Here is a 16,504-nt window from a genome sequence, read left to right on the forward strand (position 1 = left end):
TTGCAAACATTTCTAGACATTTTGGAAACGTGCCTCAGAAAAACAGGGAGATCGTTTGACTGAGAACATTTATTCTGCATTTGCAGACAATACGTAAAAATCTACTTTTTTGCACTCTGAATGAAATAAATGAAAAGAAACATTAGACCCTGCATGATAGAAGAAATCATTAAGGAAACTGGAACAGGGATAAACAAGATGACAATTTTATGATATCTAAATTATATCTTTCATGTTAAAAGAATGAAGAATGAATAACTGAATAGCCACTAATAACACAGATCACTCTTCTTGACTTCTTTAACCACTTCCTTTCAGGCCGTTTGATATCTTTATACTTCTGTCTATTTTTGCCAACTGTGTGGCCTTAGCCATCTACATCCCCTTTCCTGGAGATGACTCCAACTCTACCAACCAAGAACTGGTGAGTAGAAACACAGACCCCATAGATGCATCTGAATATGCTTAACAGCTATGAACACACACACATTTTGCGCTTGTTGCGAGTGCCGCCATGTGTCATCAGCTGGATTACACACAAAGGCTTTCCCAGCAATATTTAGATAAATGCGTCAGGTTTTCATTGTTCTGTTGACACACACAGATACTGCTGTGTGGCTGGACACACACTCAGACACAAACACACACTTAGCGGGATGTCCCAGTGCATCATACTGCAGTTCACTTATGTGAAAGTACATACAGTAACAGATAGAAAATTGTTTGCTACGGTTCTTTAATGTTTATAAAGATGCCACATAAAAGGTTTTACAATATAAAAAAATACTTATTCGTATTGATAAAATATTTTTGCTTTGACCCGAGTGCTCCAGCCTCCTCCTTCCTCTTCAGTTGTTGGTCCTGGCTGTTGAGCACCAGTACTCGATTAGATGAAGCACAGTGTGCCTATCTACTATAAAAATGACTTTATCTCTGACTTACTGGAAATCTGTAGCAGCATATATTGTGTTGTTTATGTACTGCATATAATATTTTACAAAAGTCTAATGTTAGTCATCATTTCTTTGCATTATGCTTCCAAGGACTAAGATGTTCTTGTATCTTTTTAAAGCGATTCTAATCTTAAAGGGATACTCCACCCAAAATAAAAATGTTGTTTGTTGACATAAATCCCAGAGTTAGATAAGTGGGAAAAATTATTTTGAACCGACCCAGTCATTTTCCTGATCCGCTGTACTCTTTTTGCTTTAGCTTGGCATAAAACACAGTAAGTGAATGGTTCCAACTAGCACTGTGAGTGAAAAAGTCTTTAAAATCACTCACTAGTCTCAACTCAGCCTTTATTTATAAAGCACCTTACAGGCATGAGCATGCCACCAAAGTGCTGTACAACAAAAGAATAAAACAATAAAACAAATAGCGCCACAGACATAATTAAAACCACACATAAGAATTACAAAATATAAAACATTAACAATTGCTAACCCACAGAATTAAAAGCCAGATCATAAAAGTAGGTTTTCAGCCTCATTTAAAAACTGCTACTGATGGAGAGTCCCTAATAGTTAGGGGCAGTGCGTTCCACAGTTTCGGACCCGCAACAGAGAATGCCCTGTCCCCTCTCAACTTCAACCTAGCCTTAGGAGCCACAAGCAGCAGCTGTTTCTCAGAGCGGAGTGACCGGGCCGGAACATATGGCTGCAGCAACTCCATCAAACAGGTTAGAGCCACACCACTCAGTGCCTTAAACACCATTAAAAGAAGTTTAAAACAAATTCTAAAATCAACAGGTAACCAGTGGAGAGCAGCCAAAACGGGTGTCACGTGTTCATGCTTCCTTTTGTTGTCCAAGAATCTTGCTGCAGCATTCTGGACAAGCTGCAGCCGGGTTACAGTACCCTTACTTACGCCAAATAAAACGGAATTGCAATAGTCGAGTCGTGAGGTAATAACAGCATGAACAACGGTCTCAAGGTCACGTCTAGATAAAAACAGCTTTACTTTAGCCAAACGTCTTAAATGATAAAATGAAGAGGATACTACAGTACCCACATGAGCATCCATGCAGAATGCACTGTCTATCTTCACGCCAAGGTTGACTGCTAAAACACCCAAATAGGAGTTCAGTTCACCGCAGTCTACGTTTGAAAAATCAACATGTCCGCTCAGATCAAACAACAGTGCCTCTGTTTTTTCCCATTGAGACACAGGAAGTTTTCTGCCAACCATATCTTAATTTCTGCCAGACAATCCCAAAAAAATTTTTATCCTGTGATCACCGGCGCCATCTAGAGGCAAGTACAATTGGCAGTCGTCGGCATAGAGATGGAATCCAATTCCAAACTTTCATAAAATGTCACCCAATGGGAGAATATAAATTGAAAACAGCAAGGTGATTAAAATTGTGCTTGGTGACCTAAATAATCACACCGACTGCAAGTGAAAATAATTACTGACATAAAGGAATCACACGCGCCATTTTAGACTTGGGACTACTTTATGACAAAGCTGAGCTGTGCGCCTCCGCTGAAAGGTGCAAGGCAGCCCCAAGGACACCTGCTTCAGTAAACACAGATGCTCACATTGTTAGCAAACCACTCTAAAACACACACACACACACACACACACACACACACACACACACACACACACACACACACACACACACACACACACACACACACACACACACACACACACACACACACACACACACACACACACACACACACACACACACACACACACACACACACACACACACACACACACACACACACGAGCTTTTTTACACCAGAGAACGACAAACAAAGCATTCATTCCTAGAGACCTCTGCAAATGTATTAAAAATATGAGTAAAGTTGACCTTTAAATGTAAGAGTAATATAAATTTGTTCTGTTGTTATGTTAAAAGTAAATTTATATTACTCTTTATTTTAAGGAACTACGTTTGGTGGAACTAGGTTACATAACTTGATTGACTAAACTCAACATTAAATTTTTAGTGTGTACCAAATAATGCTGCCAATGACACAAGCAGAAAAAGTTGACCGAGTCCCAAAGGAAAACGTTGAAAGAACTTTGACCAAGACCACTTTACAAGATTAAAGGAAAGTCTGAGTCTTTATGAACACAATTTAAGAAACACAAGGGTGGAAGAAAATGTTGCATGGTGATAGAAAGCTGTATGATCTCTGTAGATTATGAATGTAAACGTATATAACGGGAAAATGTAAAACTCCAACTAGGGGAGGACAAGCACCAGTGATTGTGACGACAATAACAAAGGTTCTGCTGGATTAGTGAATTTGTGAACCTTGTCACCGAAACTGGGGCATCAGAAATATATTCAGCCATGTTATCATTCACATTTGCTCCTCCTTCGTGGACATGTCAAAATATGTTGCATAAGAAAAAAAAACCCAAGTTCAAATCCCTAACCTGATGACATTTTTGTTGGTGCTCCAAAAGAACCATGAATCACCTCATATTTGCACCTGGCTTTGACAAACAGAAATTCCCAGAAAATATTGCTGAACATTGTGCTAAGTCTGGCTCTGCATCTTGTAATGGGTTTCCTTGGCACGTTTGTAACAGACATACACAGCTTTTGCTTGATAATACAGTGCTAATTGCTTTAATTTTCCTGTGTTTGGCCTCGGACAATTTCATTTCAGCATCCCACTTTAAATAGATAAAACAAATAACATGTTATTTAAAGGTGGGGAACACTGAAAAAACATTCCAAATGATTATTTCTGATCTCTTACGCCTATCTCCTGCATTAGCTTCTGATAGAAAATAGACGGTGACAAAGTAGGATTTGAAAAGCCTGACATTAATTAACATTCATGTACCGGTACTCATCCATCTTGACTCATAATGGGGACAGCTGTTGTTGGTTTAGCATCCAGCAAACAACAGAAAATGTCTCAGCTAGTAGAAGCTAACCATTAGCATTTGCAACTCCACCACATGGCAGAACTCCTTCAGGTTTGCCTTATTTGTGGAGATAAAACATCAACGGTGCAAAACAAAAGCCGTCAATGATAGAATTGTGTTGTTATTATCCAATCAGAGGCGAGATGTCCACATACCAGGAAATAAGAGACAGAATCCTGCCGTCGGAAGCTCTTCTTTAATGCGGCAATTTTCTACTTCCTGAAACTGGCGCACCAGAGCTTTTTTTCCCCCAAAGTACAACTTACAAGGCATTCATTCGTACTAGAGACCACTGCAAATGTATTCATTAAATGAGTGTTCCACACCTTTAAATCCAGTATTGGATGTGTTGAAACCAATGCTTCTTTCCCTACCTAGAGAAAAAAAGCTGATTTCAAGCTAGTTAAAACTTTATTTTGAGCTATGCTGTCATGTTGAGAATATCTTGATTTTATTGGCAAAAAAGAACAAATTTACCTCTAAATTGAACATCATCTTAAGCTGACAGACTTGTAAAAGAACTTTCCAGTTCCAGTGTACAGTGTACATTAGCAAGCTAATTTCCCCATGTGTTATTTTTTACGCTTGAGATGGAACAAGCACACAACCGTTTAAAAATTCAATTTCTTGCTAATTATTGGTTTCTCTGTTTCACCACAGGGACTGAGCTGGTTTTTATTAGCAGTGGTTTGATTTATAGCTAGAGCTCCTTGTTTTTCCTTCTGAAGATATTTCTGTTTTTCCCCGTTGCTCAGGATCTTTTGAGTCGGATCATTTTCAATAGAACTGAATGGAGATTATAAGAACAAGCTTTTGGACATCTGGGTAACTTTTTGATCAATTCACCTTTCAACTCTGCCACATCCCTATCATGTTTTTATACCATCTCCTTAGCTTTCATCCCATATTTCTATCTGATGGAACCCTTTTTCCTTCTCCTCACCCTGGAGATCATTCTGATCATTTGGAGCTGAAGATGTAGTTCATCTTAGTTGGAATTGTGACATTAGAAAAAGTTCATCTGTAGTTCTTGACATGTTTGGTGGGATTTTTACTCACTTTTTGTCTCTCACACAAAATGATTCCTCTCTCCAACAGTGTGCATTACAATTACACACACATGACTGATGATGCAAATTGTGATGACATCATGTAGTGATTTCAATAACTTTTATGACAGTCCTGCATTGCCAGATAGATTTGGTCTAAGGTTTTGTTTTTTATTTGCCTTTCTGCTCAGAAGGTTGTAAAACATCACAATTTAAACAATCAAAAATCAAATTTGGTTTAATTCACAGTTTGTAAAAACACAAAATTCTCCATCTGCAAGTTGCAAATCAGACCCATCTTTTAAACCAAAATACATTTTTAAAAAACATTTTTAATTGATGGTTCAACTTAAACAAAGTGGTTATAGCAGTACTTCTGAGACCCTTCTGGTAGAAAAGGAGGCAAATGTCACACTTCATTCATTTTTAATCAACATGAAGCTTGTCACAGTGATGTCTCATGCCTAGTCTGATCTGTTCTGACTTCAGGCATCTTTTAGCCCTGTCAGTTCCAACATTTACTCAGATTTCACCTCTCCGAGCCACCAGCTTACCACGGTGGATAAGCTGCGAATGTCCTGTGATCCAAGGAGCTGAATGACTAAAAACCTTAAATGACAAATATATGTAATGGTGTTGAACACTGAAAAACCTTTATGATTATAATCAGTCACTTTGAGTGTTTCATGCAGGCTGAACATGAAAATAGTCTCCTACATCTATCTCCTACATTAGCTTCTGAAAGAAAACAGACAGCGAAAATCTAGGGTTTGAAAAACCTGACAGATCTATGTCACAATGTCTCGGCTAGTAGAAGCTAACTGTTAGCATTAGTAACAGAAGCTCCTTCAGGCTTCAGATGTTTGTTGAGATAAAACATCAACATTGCAAACAAAACAGTCAGTGGTAGAGTCACATTGTTGTTATCCAATCAGAGGCGAGATGTCCAAAGATCAAGAGATAAGCTCAGCTCTGATATGGCAATCTTCTAGTTGCTGAAACTGCATCTGAGCTATTTTTCCCCCGAGTACGACTTATAAGACATTCATTCCTACTACTGCAAATGTATTGATTAAACGAGTGTTGTGCATCTATCATGAGTTAAGTAAACACAAAATAAAAGCAATTTGCTCACTATAAATTTGACAATATTAGCCACACAGAGGATCAAAACAATTCTGCAAGGAAAGTTCCACTTTTTCATGTGTGTGTTTTTTTAAATTACTACAGAAAATATAATTTAGAAACAGATGTTGCAAAAATAGTGTTAGAAAGGTTCAGTTTGCATAATCCTTTAAGAAAACCTGCTTGTGCAATGAAAATATTTTCTGAGTCTGTCAAGGGACCTTCCTTCATATCTAGACAAGGAAGTGTGTGCGCATGTGTTTGTGTGTGTGTGTGTGTGTGTGTGTGTGTGTGCGCGCGCGCACCCTTGAGATGGACTGTTTCATGTTCCATCAACAGATGGGGATTGTTCACGCTGTCCAAGGCTCATCACTCACCACACAATGTACAGAGAGTGAGAAGGAACAACTTTGTTAATAATCATTTTGCGTCTGTGTTCTTTCCAGAAAGTTAAATGACATCATTTCTTTTGAGAATTCAGCACTTTTTTCACAAAAGTCAATAAATTAATTTAGAAAAAGTTATGGTTTCACCTGAGAGAATTGAAAAAAAAAAAACCCTTAAGCAGCTTTTGACATGTTTTATTTTAAGATAACTGCTACCAAATTATTTCTAACCATGTGTCCCTTCAGATATTGCAACACACGGTTTTCTTCCTATAGTAAAGGATATATATATATATATATATATATATATATATAAATGCAACAGTATTCTGATGTTTCTTGCTTAACGTTTATCAGTTTCATGCATTTTGTTGCATTACTTCAGATGATTACTCCTGAAATCTGTGTTTACAAGTAAACTTGAAAAATGCTTTTTTATCAAGGCAGTCCTACAAGTGCTTATGTGAGGAAACGTTGTGGTTTGTGGTGGAGCCGTGTGGCTCTGTACCTTCAGCGTGTTTTGTTTTTGGCATAAGAGATAGTGTGTGAGTGTGGGGGACCGAATGTGTGGGAGGGCAGAGATATTGTGCGTGTGCGTGAGCAGTTTGAGGGATTAAGCTGCACAGTGGATTAGTAGTCCGTAAATGAGTGGAGGTTGCAGAGGGAAGGACGGATGGATGATGGATAGAAGGATGAATGGATGCTCACATATAGTTGACATGATTCAAATCAGTAAAATTTTAATTTCAAATTCAATTCAAATTCAAAGATACTTTATTAATCCCAGAGGGAAATTAGAGAATTTGAGAACATTTATAACAATTTTAAATTTTCATGCATGAATAAAATATATATTTGAAACATTATTATTGTAAATGAGAGTTCTGGATGAAATTTTACTTGGCACAAAATAACACAAGGCATTTTTTTTTAATACTAGGGTACAGCCTGAGTTTTAGTTCTCCGTTAGCTTGAGTGTGGAGGCGCTCACACGCATCGATGGAGATGTTTTCCCTTTGGACTTCTCTGTCACCTGGGGAGTACAGTAAAGCAATTCCCCACCATGACATTAGAGGGCGTAACAATTTTATGGGGGTATCCTGCCACCACTGCCGCCACCACTGCACCATAGTCCACGATGAAGTATTTACTATTATGTGAATGTATTTCAGAGACTTTTCAACATGGATACATTTGTCCCTCATTCTCCTCCACCTCTTTATGCTGTCACCAACTCTAAACCTAGTTTAATTTCCTCCCATTTCCGTCCATGAATAAAACGTTTGCTGCATATGTTTTTACTACTTCAGTCACGTGCGTATAAAAGTTTATACCATCAGCTTTTTTCCGCAAGACATTTTTCCATCTGCTCCTTTTCTGCCGCTAAATATCTTTGAGGTAAATTAGCTTTATCCCTTCTTTCCACTGCAAGCAAAAGCGTCACAAAATGGCTGCAAAACGTACTTCGCTGCATTTAGCTGCTGTTTTAGTGGATGAGTACCTTTCCACTGGCAGTGAAGTTTGACGTTTTGGACGCGCCCCAGAAGCAAAGGCATGCTATCATTATGTTTCGAGTTTATTTTTTACGAGCTACGCTTTGCAGTTTAGATCGTGCCAGACAGGAAGTCAAACACAAAAGCAGTGTAAAACACATCCGGAACTGTCAAAACAAAAGTCACATGCAGGTTAAATGTATGTCACTTCTTTTTTATAACCTCCTAGCCGATCTATACAACAGAAAATAAACCACAGATCATTTTGTTACATGCAGTTGTCTTTCTCCTTGCTTTATGTTGTGTGTGGACTTCTGAAATCATGCATGGTGTTGCAGTTATCCTGCGGTTTTGTGACATCACTGGATCAGCTGTGTGGAATTTTTTTACTCTGTTTTCGCATCTGAATTGCCCCCGGTTGGCAATGCACTCATGGGTAAAACGCTGCTATTACGTTACATGACCCCTTTTACATCCTGCCGGGGTCAGTCTTTGCTTCTGCAGCAGCTTTCAGAGCAGAACTCACACACACTAAGAAATGACATGCTGAATTTATTAAACCTAGTTATGTCAAGTGGTCCAAATTAAACCTATTTGTCTAAATGTAAAGAGTAATATTAATGTACTTTTAACTTAACATGTAACGATTGAAAAACTAGGTTTAGTGGAACCAGTTGACAAAACCTGGTTAAGTAAATTCAACCTTTACGGTGTAAAACTTCCTTCAGTCTTAAACAAAGATATGAACAATGTATAAAGGTTTTTTCTGCAGTAAAAGTCAAGCTGCCGTCTAATACTTTTGGAAATTTGAGGATTTATTTAAAGTGACAGTGTGTATTTTCCCTGATGATAGGGACAGTGTGTACCTAAATCACTGCAAGCCAGCGGTATTTTTGTGTTGAAGTAAGACCTTACCGACGGATGGTCATTAGGGTCGAAAATCCCTGAGCGCGCAACCTCCAGCAAAAAACATCAGACTCCCTGAATCACTGGCAATGAGTGAAGAGGTAAATGTGTAAAACAACAATGCTTATGAATGGTGAAAGTTTTTTTACCGCTTGTTACAAATCAGTAAATGCACTTTGTCCTCACGAGCTCCCGTAGAAGGAAACAGGCATCTAATATGGTGTAGCCCAGAGACTGAGGACCTGCTCCCATGTATTTTAGACCCGACTTTATGGTTGTACGTTAAGAAGCCCCCAACATTATTCAACAACTGGGCATCATTTAATTAATTTTCAACAACATTTTGATGGTTATTTCCAGAGATTAATGGTAAAAAATACACATTGCCACTTTAAAGGAGGTGAATTTTACAGTGTATGAGCTTAAATAATCATTTTAAAACCTGTTCTGAAGTATAAAGTCAACACAGTTCATTCGTATAAGTCATCTCTATCTGCCTCTGTGGAGCCATCATGGAAACCACGGACAAACACTGCTGGCACCCATTGGGTTTGCCCATATATCAATATGGGGCCTACCTATGTATGCTGACTGAGGTTTAAGCATTTTATGGAAGTTTATGCAACTTCTGAAACCACCGTGTCCCTGGCTTTTGTTCTGTCACATCAACAGATGACTGTAGAAGGAAATCACCTGCAGACACCGTGCTGCTTCCAACAACGGTCCATGCAGCGAATGACAAGTTACAGAAATCAGGATGTGCATACCCTGCCAAGACATTATCATTAATTAATCAATAATCAAGTCAAAGTATTCCACATCAGTGGAGCGGGCAAAAAGAAAAGAAAAAAAAAATTCACATTAGTCATATTTTAGTCTCTATTTCTTCTGAACAGTGTTATCTATTTTTGCTTTAACTGAAGATTTGTGGATAGTTTGATTAAACACATTCTTCTCTGGGTTAAAGTTTGAACATTTCTTTTGCAAAAACAAACTAAATATTATTCGTGGTAAAAAAAAAATCCTATTTTTTCTGACCTGCAGGCCACTACTTTTGTTTTTTAGCACACTTTTGGAGCAGCATCTCCTGCTTAAAAGCACATGTTGGAATACAGATGTCCTCACATCTGTTCTTTCTCCACCTTTCTCTGACTCATGTTTAAAACTGAATGACATGCATTTAGGGATTATCTGACTGTGATCCTTCAACATTATGCTTTGTGTTGCAATAGTAAAACACATAAATCAAACGGTGTTGGATTAGTACAAAAGCCGATGTATAAAATGTTGTGGACATAAATCTGATTAATGCAAAAACGCACGTTCTCATCAAAGATTCCATGTGGATTTCAAAAGGAAGATTTTAAAACCAGAATTTTTAAGACCATTATATATAAACATCAGTGTCAAAGTATTGTTGTGTTCTAAATAAAGATTCTCTCAATATTAATGACTATTTCTTTTAACTTGAGGTGGAAATGGGGCTTCATTGTTTCTACAGTTTTGTTCACAGGCAGAATCTACAAGTTTTTGGTCTTTAGATGAATTTTTCTTGAAGATTCAGCTGAGAATCTGCTGTATTTATAGAAAATATAACATAAAATTAAGGTATCGGGCTACAAAAGTTATTGCATTGCTTCAATACAATAAAAGCGTGAGAATTTAATATTTTTATGACAATTTGAAAATTTGGAACATTTATTTCAAAAATTTAAATTTCTTATCCTGAAGAAAATCAAAGCAGTTGGAGGTACATAGTTAAAAGCTGTGCAGCTCCAAGTGGGTCAATCAGACCTTTTGACTCAGAATTTGGTCAGATGAATCATTCAGAGATGCAGTCGTCATTGTTTCAGTGACTTTTAAATTCATGTGGGTGAGCTTTTTTCTGAACAGTGTGAGTCACTGATCAAAGGGTAAATCATCTTTTTGGATAATACAGGGTAGGATGTTAAAGTTAAAACCATGGTAACAAGCCACTTATTTTATTAAGAGCACATACTGATACTCCATCATAATTTAGATTCCAGGCACAAAGCAGAAATAATCTGGCGAGTTTTATTCAAGTGTATGAATAAATCCTGACAAACTGGACTTTATCATCAGATTTATATAAAACTAACAGATATGTACCAGAAACACAGGTTGTTTCAGCATCTTAAAGGGGACATATTATGTTCTTTTTTCACATATTATAATAGTTCTAAAATCAATGCAAAACATGTTTATGACGTTTTTGTGTAAAGTACCTCTCACATAAAGCAATTTCAGCAGTTTTATTCTTGTCATTTTCAGTACCTTCTAGAATGAGCAGTTTCAGGACTCATTAAGGAAACAAGCTAGCGCTGGCCACACCCACTCACCCCCTACTCAGGCTGCTATAACCTGAGAAGCTCCCATATCTGGGACTGATTCAAAATCGAGATGCTGCTCCTCCTGCATGTGAGAGCGTTTTCTTCTACTTTCTTGTTTGTGATGTCACAAACAGGGTCTTTTTGAAATGGGTTGTTTTAGACACATATTCCTTTAAACCAAACATGGACAGAAAACACATGGGTGGGTTTTTTCAAGTTTGGCATGTTTATAGAGGCAGCAGAGACCTACTTGGCAGCACAAAAGGTACAAAAAGGGAGTTTTGCATAATATGACCCCTTTAAGTGGATTTTTACTGTTGAACTCTTTTCGCTTCCAGCTCATTCTCAAAGATGATTAGTTATGTTATTCCATAAAGGGGTAGGGTGTTTTAAAACAGCTGTGCAAGGGTGAAGACAAATCGATTAGACAGTTAAGCAAAGAGCTACAGTCGATCTACGTTCTCACCTATGGTCACGAGCTTTGGGTAGTGACTGAAAGAATAAGATCGCAGATACAAGCGACCGAAATTAGTTTTCTCTGTGGCTGGGCTCTCCCTTATAGAGTGAGAAGCTCGGTCATCTGGGAGGGGCTCGGAGTAGACCCGCTGCTCCTCCACATCGAGAGGAGCCAGTTGAGGTGGCTTGGGCATCTGGGCAGGATGCGTCCCGGACACCTCCCTTGTACGGTTTTTCGGGCACGTCCAACTGGGAGGAGACCTATAGGAAGACCCAGGACACGCTGGAGAGACTGTGTCTCACAGCTGGCCAGGGAACGCCTTAGAATTCCCCCGGAGGAGCTGGTCCAAGTGGCTGGGGAGAGGGAAGTCTGGGCATCCCTGCTTAGGCTGCTGCCCCCGCGACCCGCCCCCGGATAAGCGGCTGAAAATGGATGGATGGAGGGATGGATGGGTGGATGGTGGATGGCAAAGAGCTGCGTAGTTGTCTCCAGAGGCTGAAACATCTGTTTGATTTCTTTTTGGTTGGGTGTATTTTGTTTTTAATCACTTATGTGGATTTTTACATGAAGTACATGATTTTTATACAGTGTCTGCGTAGATCTGTGTGTTTTGTTACAAACAGGGGTAGTTTTGCTCATCGTTTTGAGTGTTTCAGTATAAATTTGAGGGCAGAAAGTCCTGTTGCATCTTTTTTTTCAAATTCAGGGATTAAAGGTTTAGAGAGGAGGGGAAATGAGAGTCACATTAAGCAGCACACTCCTTTAATCACGTGGTGTGTGTGTGTGTGTGTGTGTGTGTGTGTGTGTGTGTGTGTGTGTGTGTGTGTGTGTGAAGTGAAGTAACTGCAGCCTCAGGACATTGAAATCTGCTTTAATGTAACCTTCCTTCCAGCATGATTGAGACAGTAGACTGTTTTGTGATTATTTTGCTGTAAAATTCTGACTCCTTGTACCTTAAAGGAGAGCAGATTCAAAGCGACACATTTTAAGGAATATCTGCTGTTTGCTTTTTCTTTTCCATGTTTCTATAAATGTGTCTCACCAAGTTAATTTGAATGTGATGTTTCTTATTGTAGTCAAAGGAAAATATAAAAACGACAAGTCACCTTGTTGATCCATCCAGGACTGTCTCCTCTGGTTCACCAGTGCAGAAATGATTTATCCATGCTGTGATCAGTGAAGCAAATGAATTAGACTCCTTTCCAGGTTTTACCTGAATCATTCGCTCGTTGCTGCCGTGTTTCGTCACCATAGCAGATAATATTTAGTTTGATTATTTGAAATTCATGGAGGATATCAGTCTTTCAAGGAAAACAATGTTGCACTCGTTCTGAGTTTTTATTGTCTTCATTGTGTTTTGCATTAAATGAAACAGATTCAAATATTTTAGTATTCGGTGTGTGTGTGTGTGAGAGAGTCTATTTCAAACATCTGTGTAGGCGGGTGTGAGGAAGGATGTAGTTCTTTCTGTTAATGTGATCATGTGTGATTGTGTGTGTGTGTGTGTGTGTGTGTGTGTGTGTGTGTGTGTATGTGTGTTTAGAAATATTTTATATTTTCCATCAGAGGCTAATACAAGAGATAGGTGTAGAAAACTGTTTTCATGCCCAGCCTGCATGGAAAAGTGACTGATTATAATCAGGAATAATCATAAAAAAATGGGGCTTTAGTGTTCCACACCTTTAATCTTCTGAATACATGTGTGAAATATACAAGAAATGTATTAAAATGAACAAGCAGGTATATATTGCTTTTAAATGTCTTGTATGGAGATTGACTGGAGAGGAAATGCACTGCGATTAACATCTTAACAGAGATACAACTCTCTCTCTGTGTGTGTGTGTGTGTGTGTGTGTGTGTGTGTGTGTGTGTGTGTGTGTGTGTGTGTGTGTGTGTGTGTGTGTGAAGTGAAGTGAAGTAACTGCAGCCTCAGGACATTTATGATCACACAGATTTATTAAAGAGCAGGCCCATCATTGTGAGTCACTTCCTTCCCTCTCCTAGCCATCACTCCTCTTCATTATTGTCGAGTAATAAATTTAGACTCAGCAAACCAAAATACAGTTTCTTTGTCTTAAATAAATATAAAAACATTACAGAAGTGACATGTGAAATACTCAGGGGAGCATCCTTCTTTATAACAGTGTGTGGGGATCAAAGGTCACATTTTAAATCAATAAATAATCACAATATTTTTCATAATCAGAATAGTGAAAAGACATTGACATACATAACTTAGGAGAGTATGGTTTATGGTTTAAAGGCGTCCAGGGGCTTTTGCAGGTTTTAAGGCCAGGGAGGAGGAGGTGAGAGATGCCCAGATGTCAAGAGGCCTGCCGCACTCGCTACTTAGCACCCAAATCCCAAGAGGCAATTGACACTGAAGGGAACATGGAACAGAAGTATACACACACACACACACACACACACACACACACACACACACACACACACACACACACACACACACACACACACACACACACACACACACACACACACACACACACACACCTCGTATACCCGACAAGTGACTAAAACACTGAGTAGGATGTGACCCATTTTGCCTCATGTAGAAATACAAGCTCTGTTTATTGAATTTCACTGAAATACTAAAAGCAAATAATGAGACAACCTTTAGGCAAGTGATTAGCACAGGAATGAGTAAAAATTAGACACGATTCAGTCTTTATATGGATAAAGGGTTTTTTTTGTAGCAAAAAATGAAACAATTGTTTTTATAATGCTTCATTAATGATATGAAACATTATCTTTAACACTCGCGACCTGCTGTTTTAGTTCTCCCTAAAAAGCAACACATCTGTCTCCCTCTCTCTCTCTTTTCACTATTTAATGTGTTTTTATGCAGGTTCTCATTTTAAAGTGCAAACAAAACAGTTGAAAAAATTTCGCAATAAAAGTGGCGCTAGATTGAACGACCAGGATATGTGATGAGGAGATTATCTGTTACAGCTAAGCAGGTTTATGGCTCGTGGGATAAATGAGAACTTAAATCTCTGGCGTAAACCAGTCTCCTCTTTTATTTTTTTTATGGGGATGCTTTGCTGTGTGAACAACTTCAACCTGCTGCAGCCCAGTTGTAGTGCACATTACAGCTGGAGCAGGCAGTCGCAGGTTTACAATGCTTTTAAACAGCAGCTTTTGCAGTTAATTTAAACTTTTGTTAAACTCTCGTCAGCTTCACACATTCAAATTTAACAACAACTTGTGCTTTCATAGAGAAAAATAATCAACTGTAGTTCTGGATGCAACCTTTTTGATTGTTGAGCAACAGAAGCATTGAAAAGTGGTCAGTAAATAGTAACAGTGTTGATAAAAGAAGCTTTTTTTGATTGAAAAGACATGCTTGGATGCTGTTGCGTGTATATTATTATAAATGCATGCATGCATGTGTACTAGCAGCATGTTTGTATTAATTTGGTTCCTCTTTCACCTATTTTAACATCATGGCCTGCTGCCGTGACAACTGTGGCCATGGAGACTTGTGCATTATCCACTGAGAAGGCTCTCAACAAGGGAGACACAGGTGCAAATAGGCATAGACTACTGATAGTTGCAGAAATTTAAAAAAAAGAGTGTAAATAGCCAGAGGGAGTCAGAAGAATGCAGAACGCAGACAGAGCAGGGTGAAGTTTGAGGACAACAGGGAGGTGATGCTGCTGCAGCTGATTCCAGCTCTGGATTAGGTTTTGGTGCTCATCCAGAACAGGCACTGGCTATTTTCACCGAGATTGTGGCCATGCTCACTCTTTTGACATCTGGATTATGAATATCTAAAACTAAAAATAGACCCAACTGCAAAGGTCTGACTGGAGAAACAGGAACAGGGACCAGAATAATGGTGCCTCAGACAGTGGATGTTATTAGGCTTTTGTTAAGGCAACACACCTGTTCACAGATTAATGTGATGGATTCAAATGTGAGATCTAATGCAGTTTATGTATTTCCTTAGGATTTCTATTATCACTTGTATTCACAAGTTCAGTTAATTTGCATTACATGTACTGTTAAACTTAATTACAGTAAAATATTTAGGGTTTATTTGTGATGCAGCTCACCCTTTAGCTGGAGAGTTGTTTATTCTCAGTAGTAACCATGGCATGTCTTCTGCTGCATTAATTTACTCTGGTTTAAGCTGCCAACAGCTTTTCAGGTTCTGCTTCTGTTCACTGACTAAAGGGCCAACCTTAACTAGAAAGGGATTAAATACACATAGACTTAATATTATACTTTTATTACGCTAAGAAATGTGTATTGTTATAGTGTTTCTACATGGCAAGCAGATTAAACTGAAAATTCATCACATATTTTATACATTTGGTGTCAGAAAAGCTGATTGACCACCACATTATCTCTCTGATTATCATTTAGTAAAGAAGGATTTATTGTAGGGGTGGGAATTTAATGATCTCATTATGATTAATTCATTAGAAAAAGTAACGTATTAAAAGAAAGTACTGCCTGAGCACCTCCCAATTTGGGGGTGAAAAGTTTTAGCATCAAACATTTTTTATACACTATCATTAAACATCATCAAGCTGCACCTCTAGAGAAATTGCAGCACCTGGGCTGCAATATCATGTAAACCTTTCTTATATGCTCCAAACATAGCTAGAACAACAAATAATTGAATCATGACAAATCGCTCTTCCTGAGGAAAAGAAAGAAAAACAAGAACAAGTTTTTACTGTGGTGTTTTGTAGTTAGTAGAAAGCAGGCACGCAGTAACTTTATCCATATGAACTTTAGTACAGCAGGAGGGACGAGCAAACATGCTGCACTCATCTTGTAACCTTCTGCAGAACTTCCCCTG

The 16,504-nt window shown here is 38.4% G+C and overlaps 1 protein-coding gene across 5 annotated transcripts in view; it reads left to right on the forward strand.

Moving 5' to 3' along the window:
- Nucleotides 1-16,504, forward strand: part of cacna1db (calcium channel, voltage-dependent, L type, alpha 1D subunit, b) — an 88,843-nt gene that overhangs the window by 5,437 nt on the left and 66,902 nt on the right. For all 5 annotated transcript variants that reach the window (XM_070544740.1, XM_070544739.1, XM_070544743.1 and 2 more), the window contains exon 3: nt 319-424. In XM_070544740.1, coding sequence (XP_070400841.1) covers nt 319-424 — 106 coding nt within the window. The remainder of the gene's footprint in view (nt 1-318; nt 425-16,504) is intronic.

Source organism: Nothobranchius furzeri, chromosome 15 (genome assembly GCF_043380555.1).
Source record: "Nothobranchius furzeri strain GRZ-AD chromosome 15, NfurGRZ-RIMD1, whole genome shotgun sequence".
Classification (NCBI taxonomy): Eukaryota; Metazoa; Chordata; class Actinopteri; order Cyprinodontiformes; family Nothobranchiidae; genus Nothobranchius; species Nothobranchius furzeri.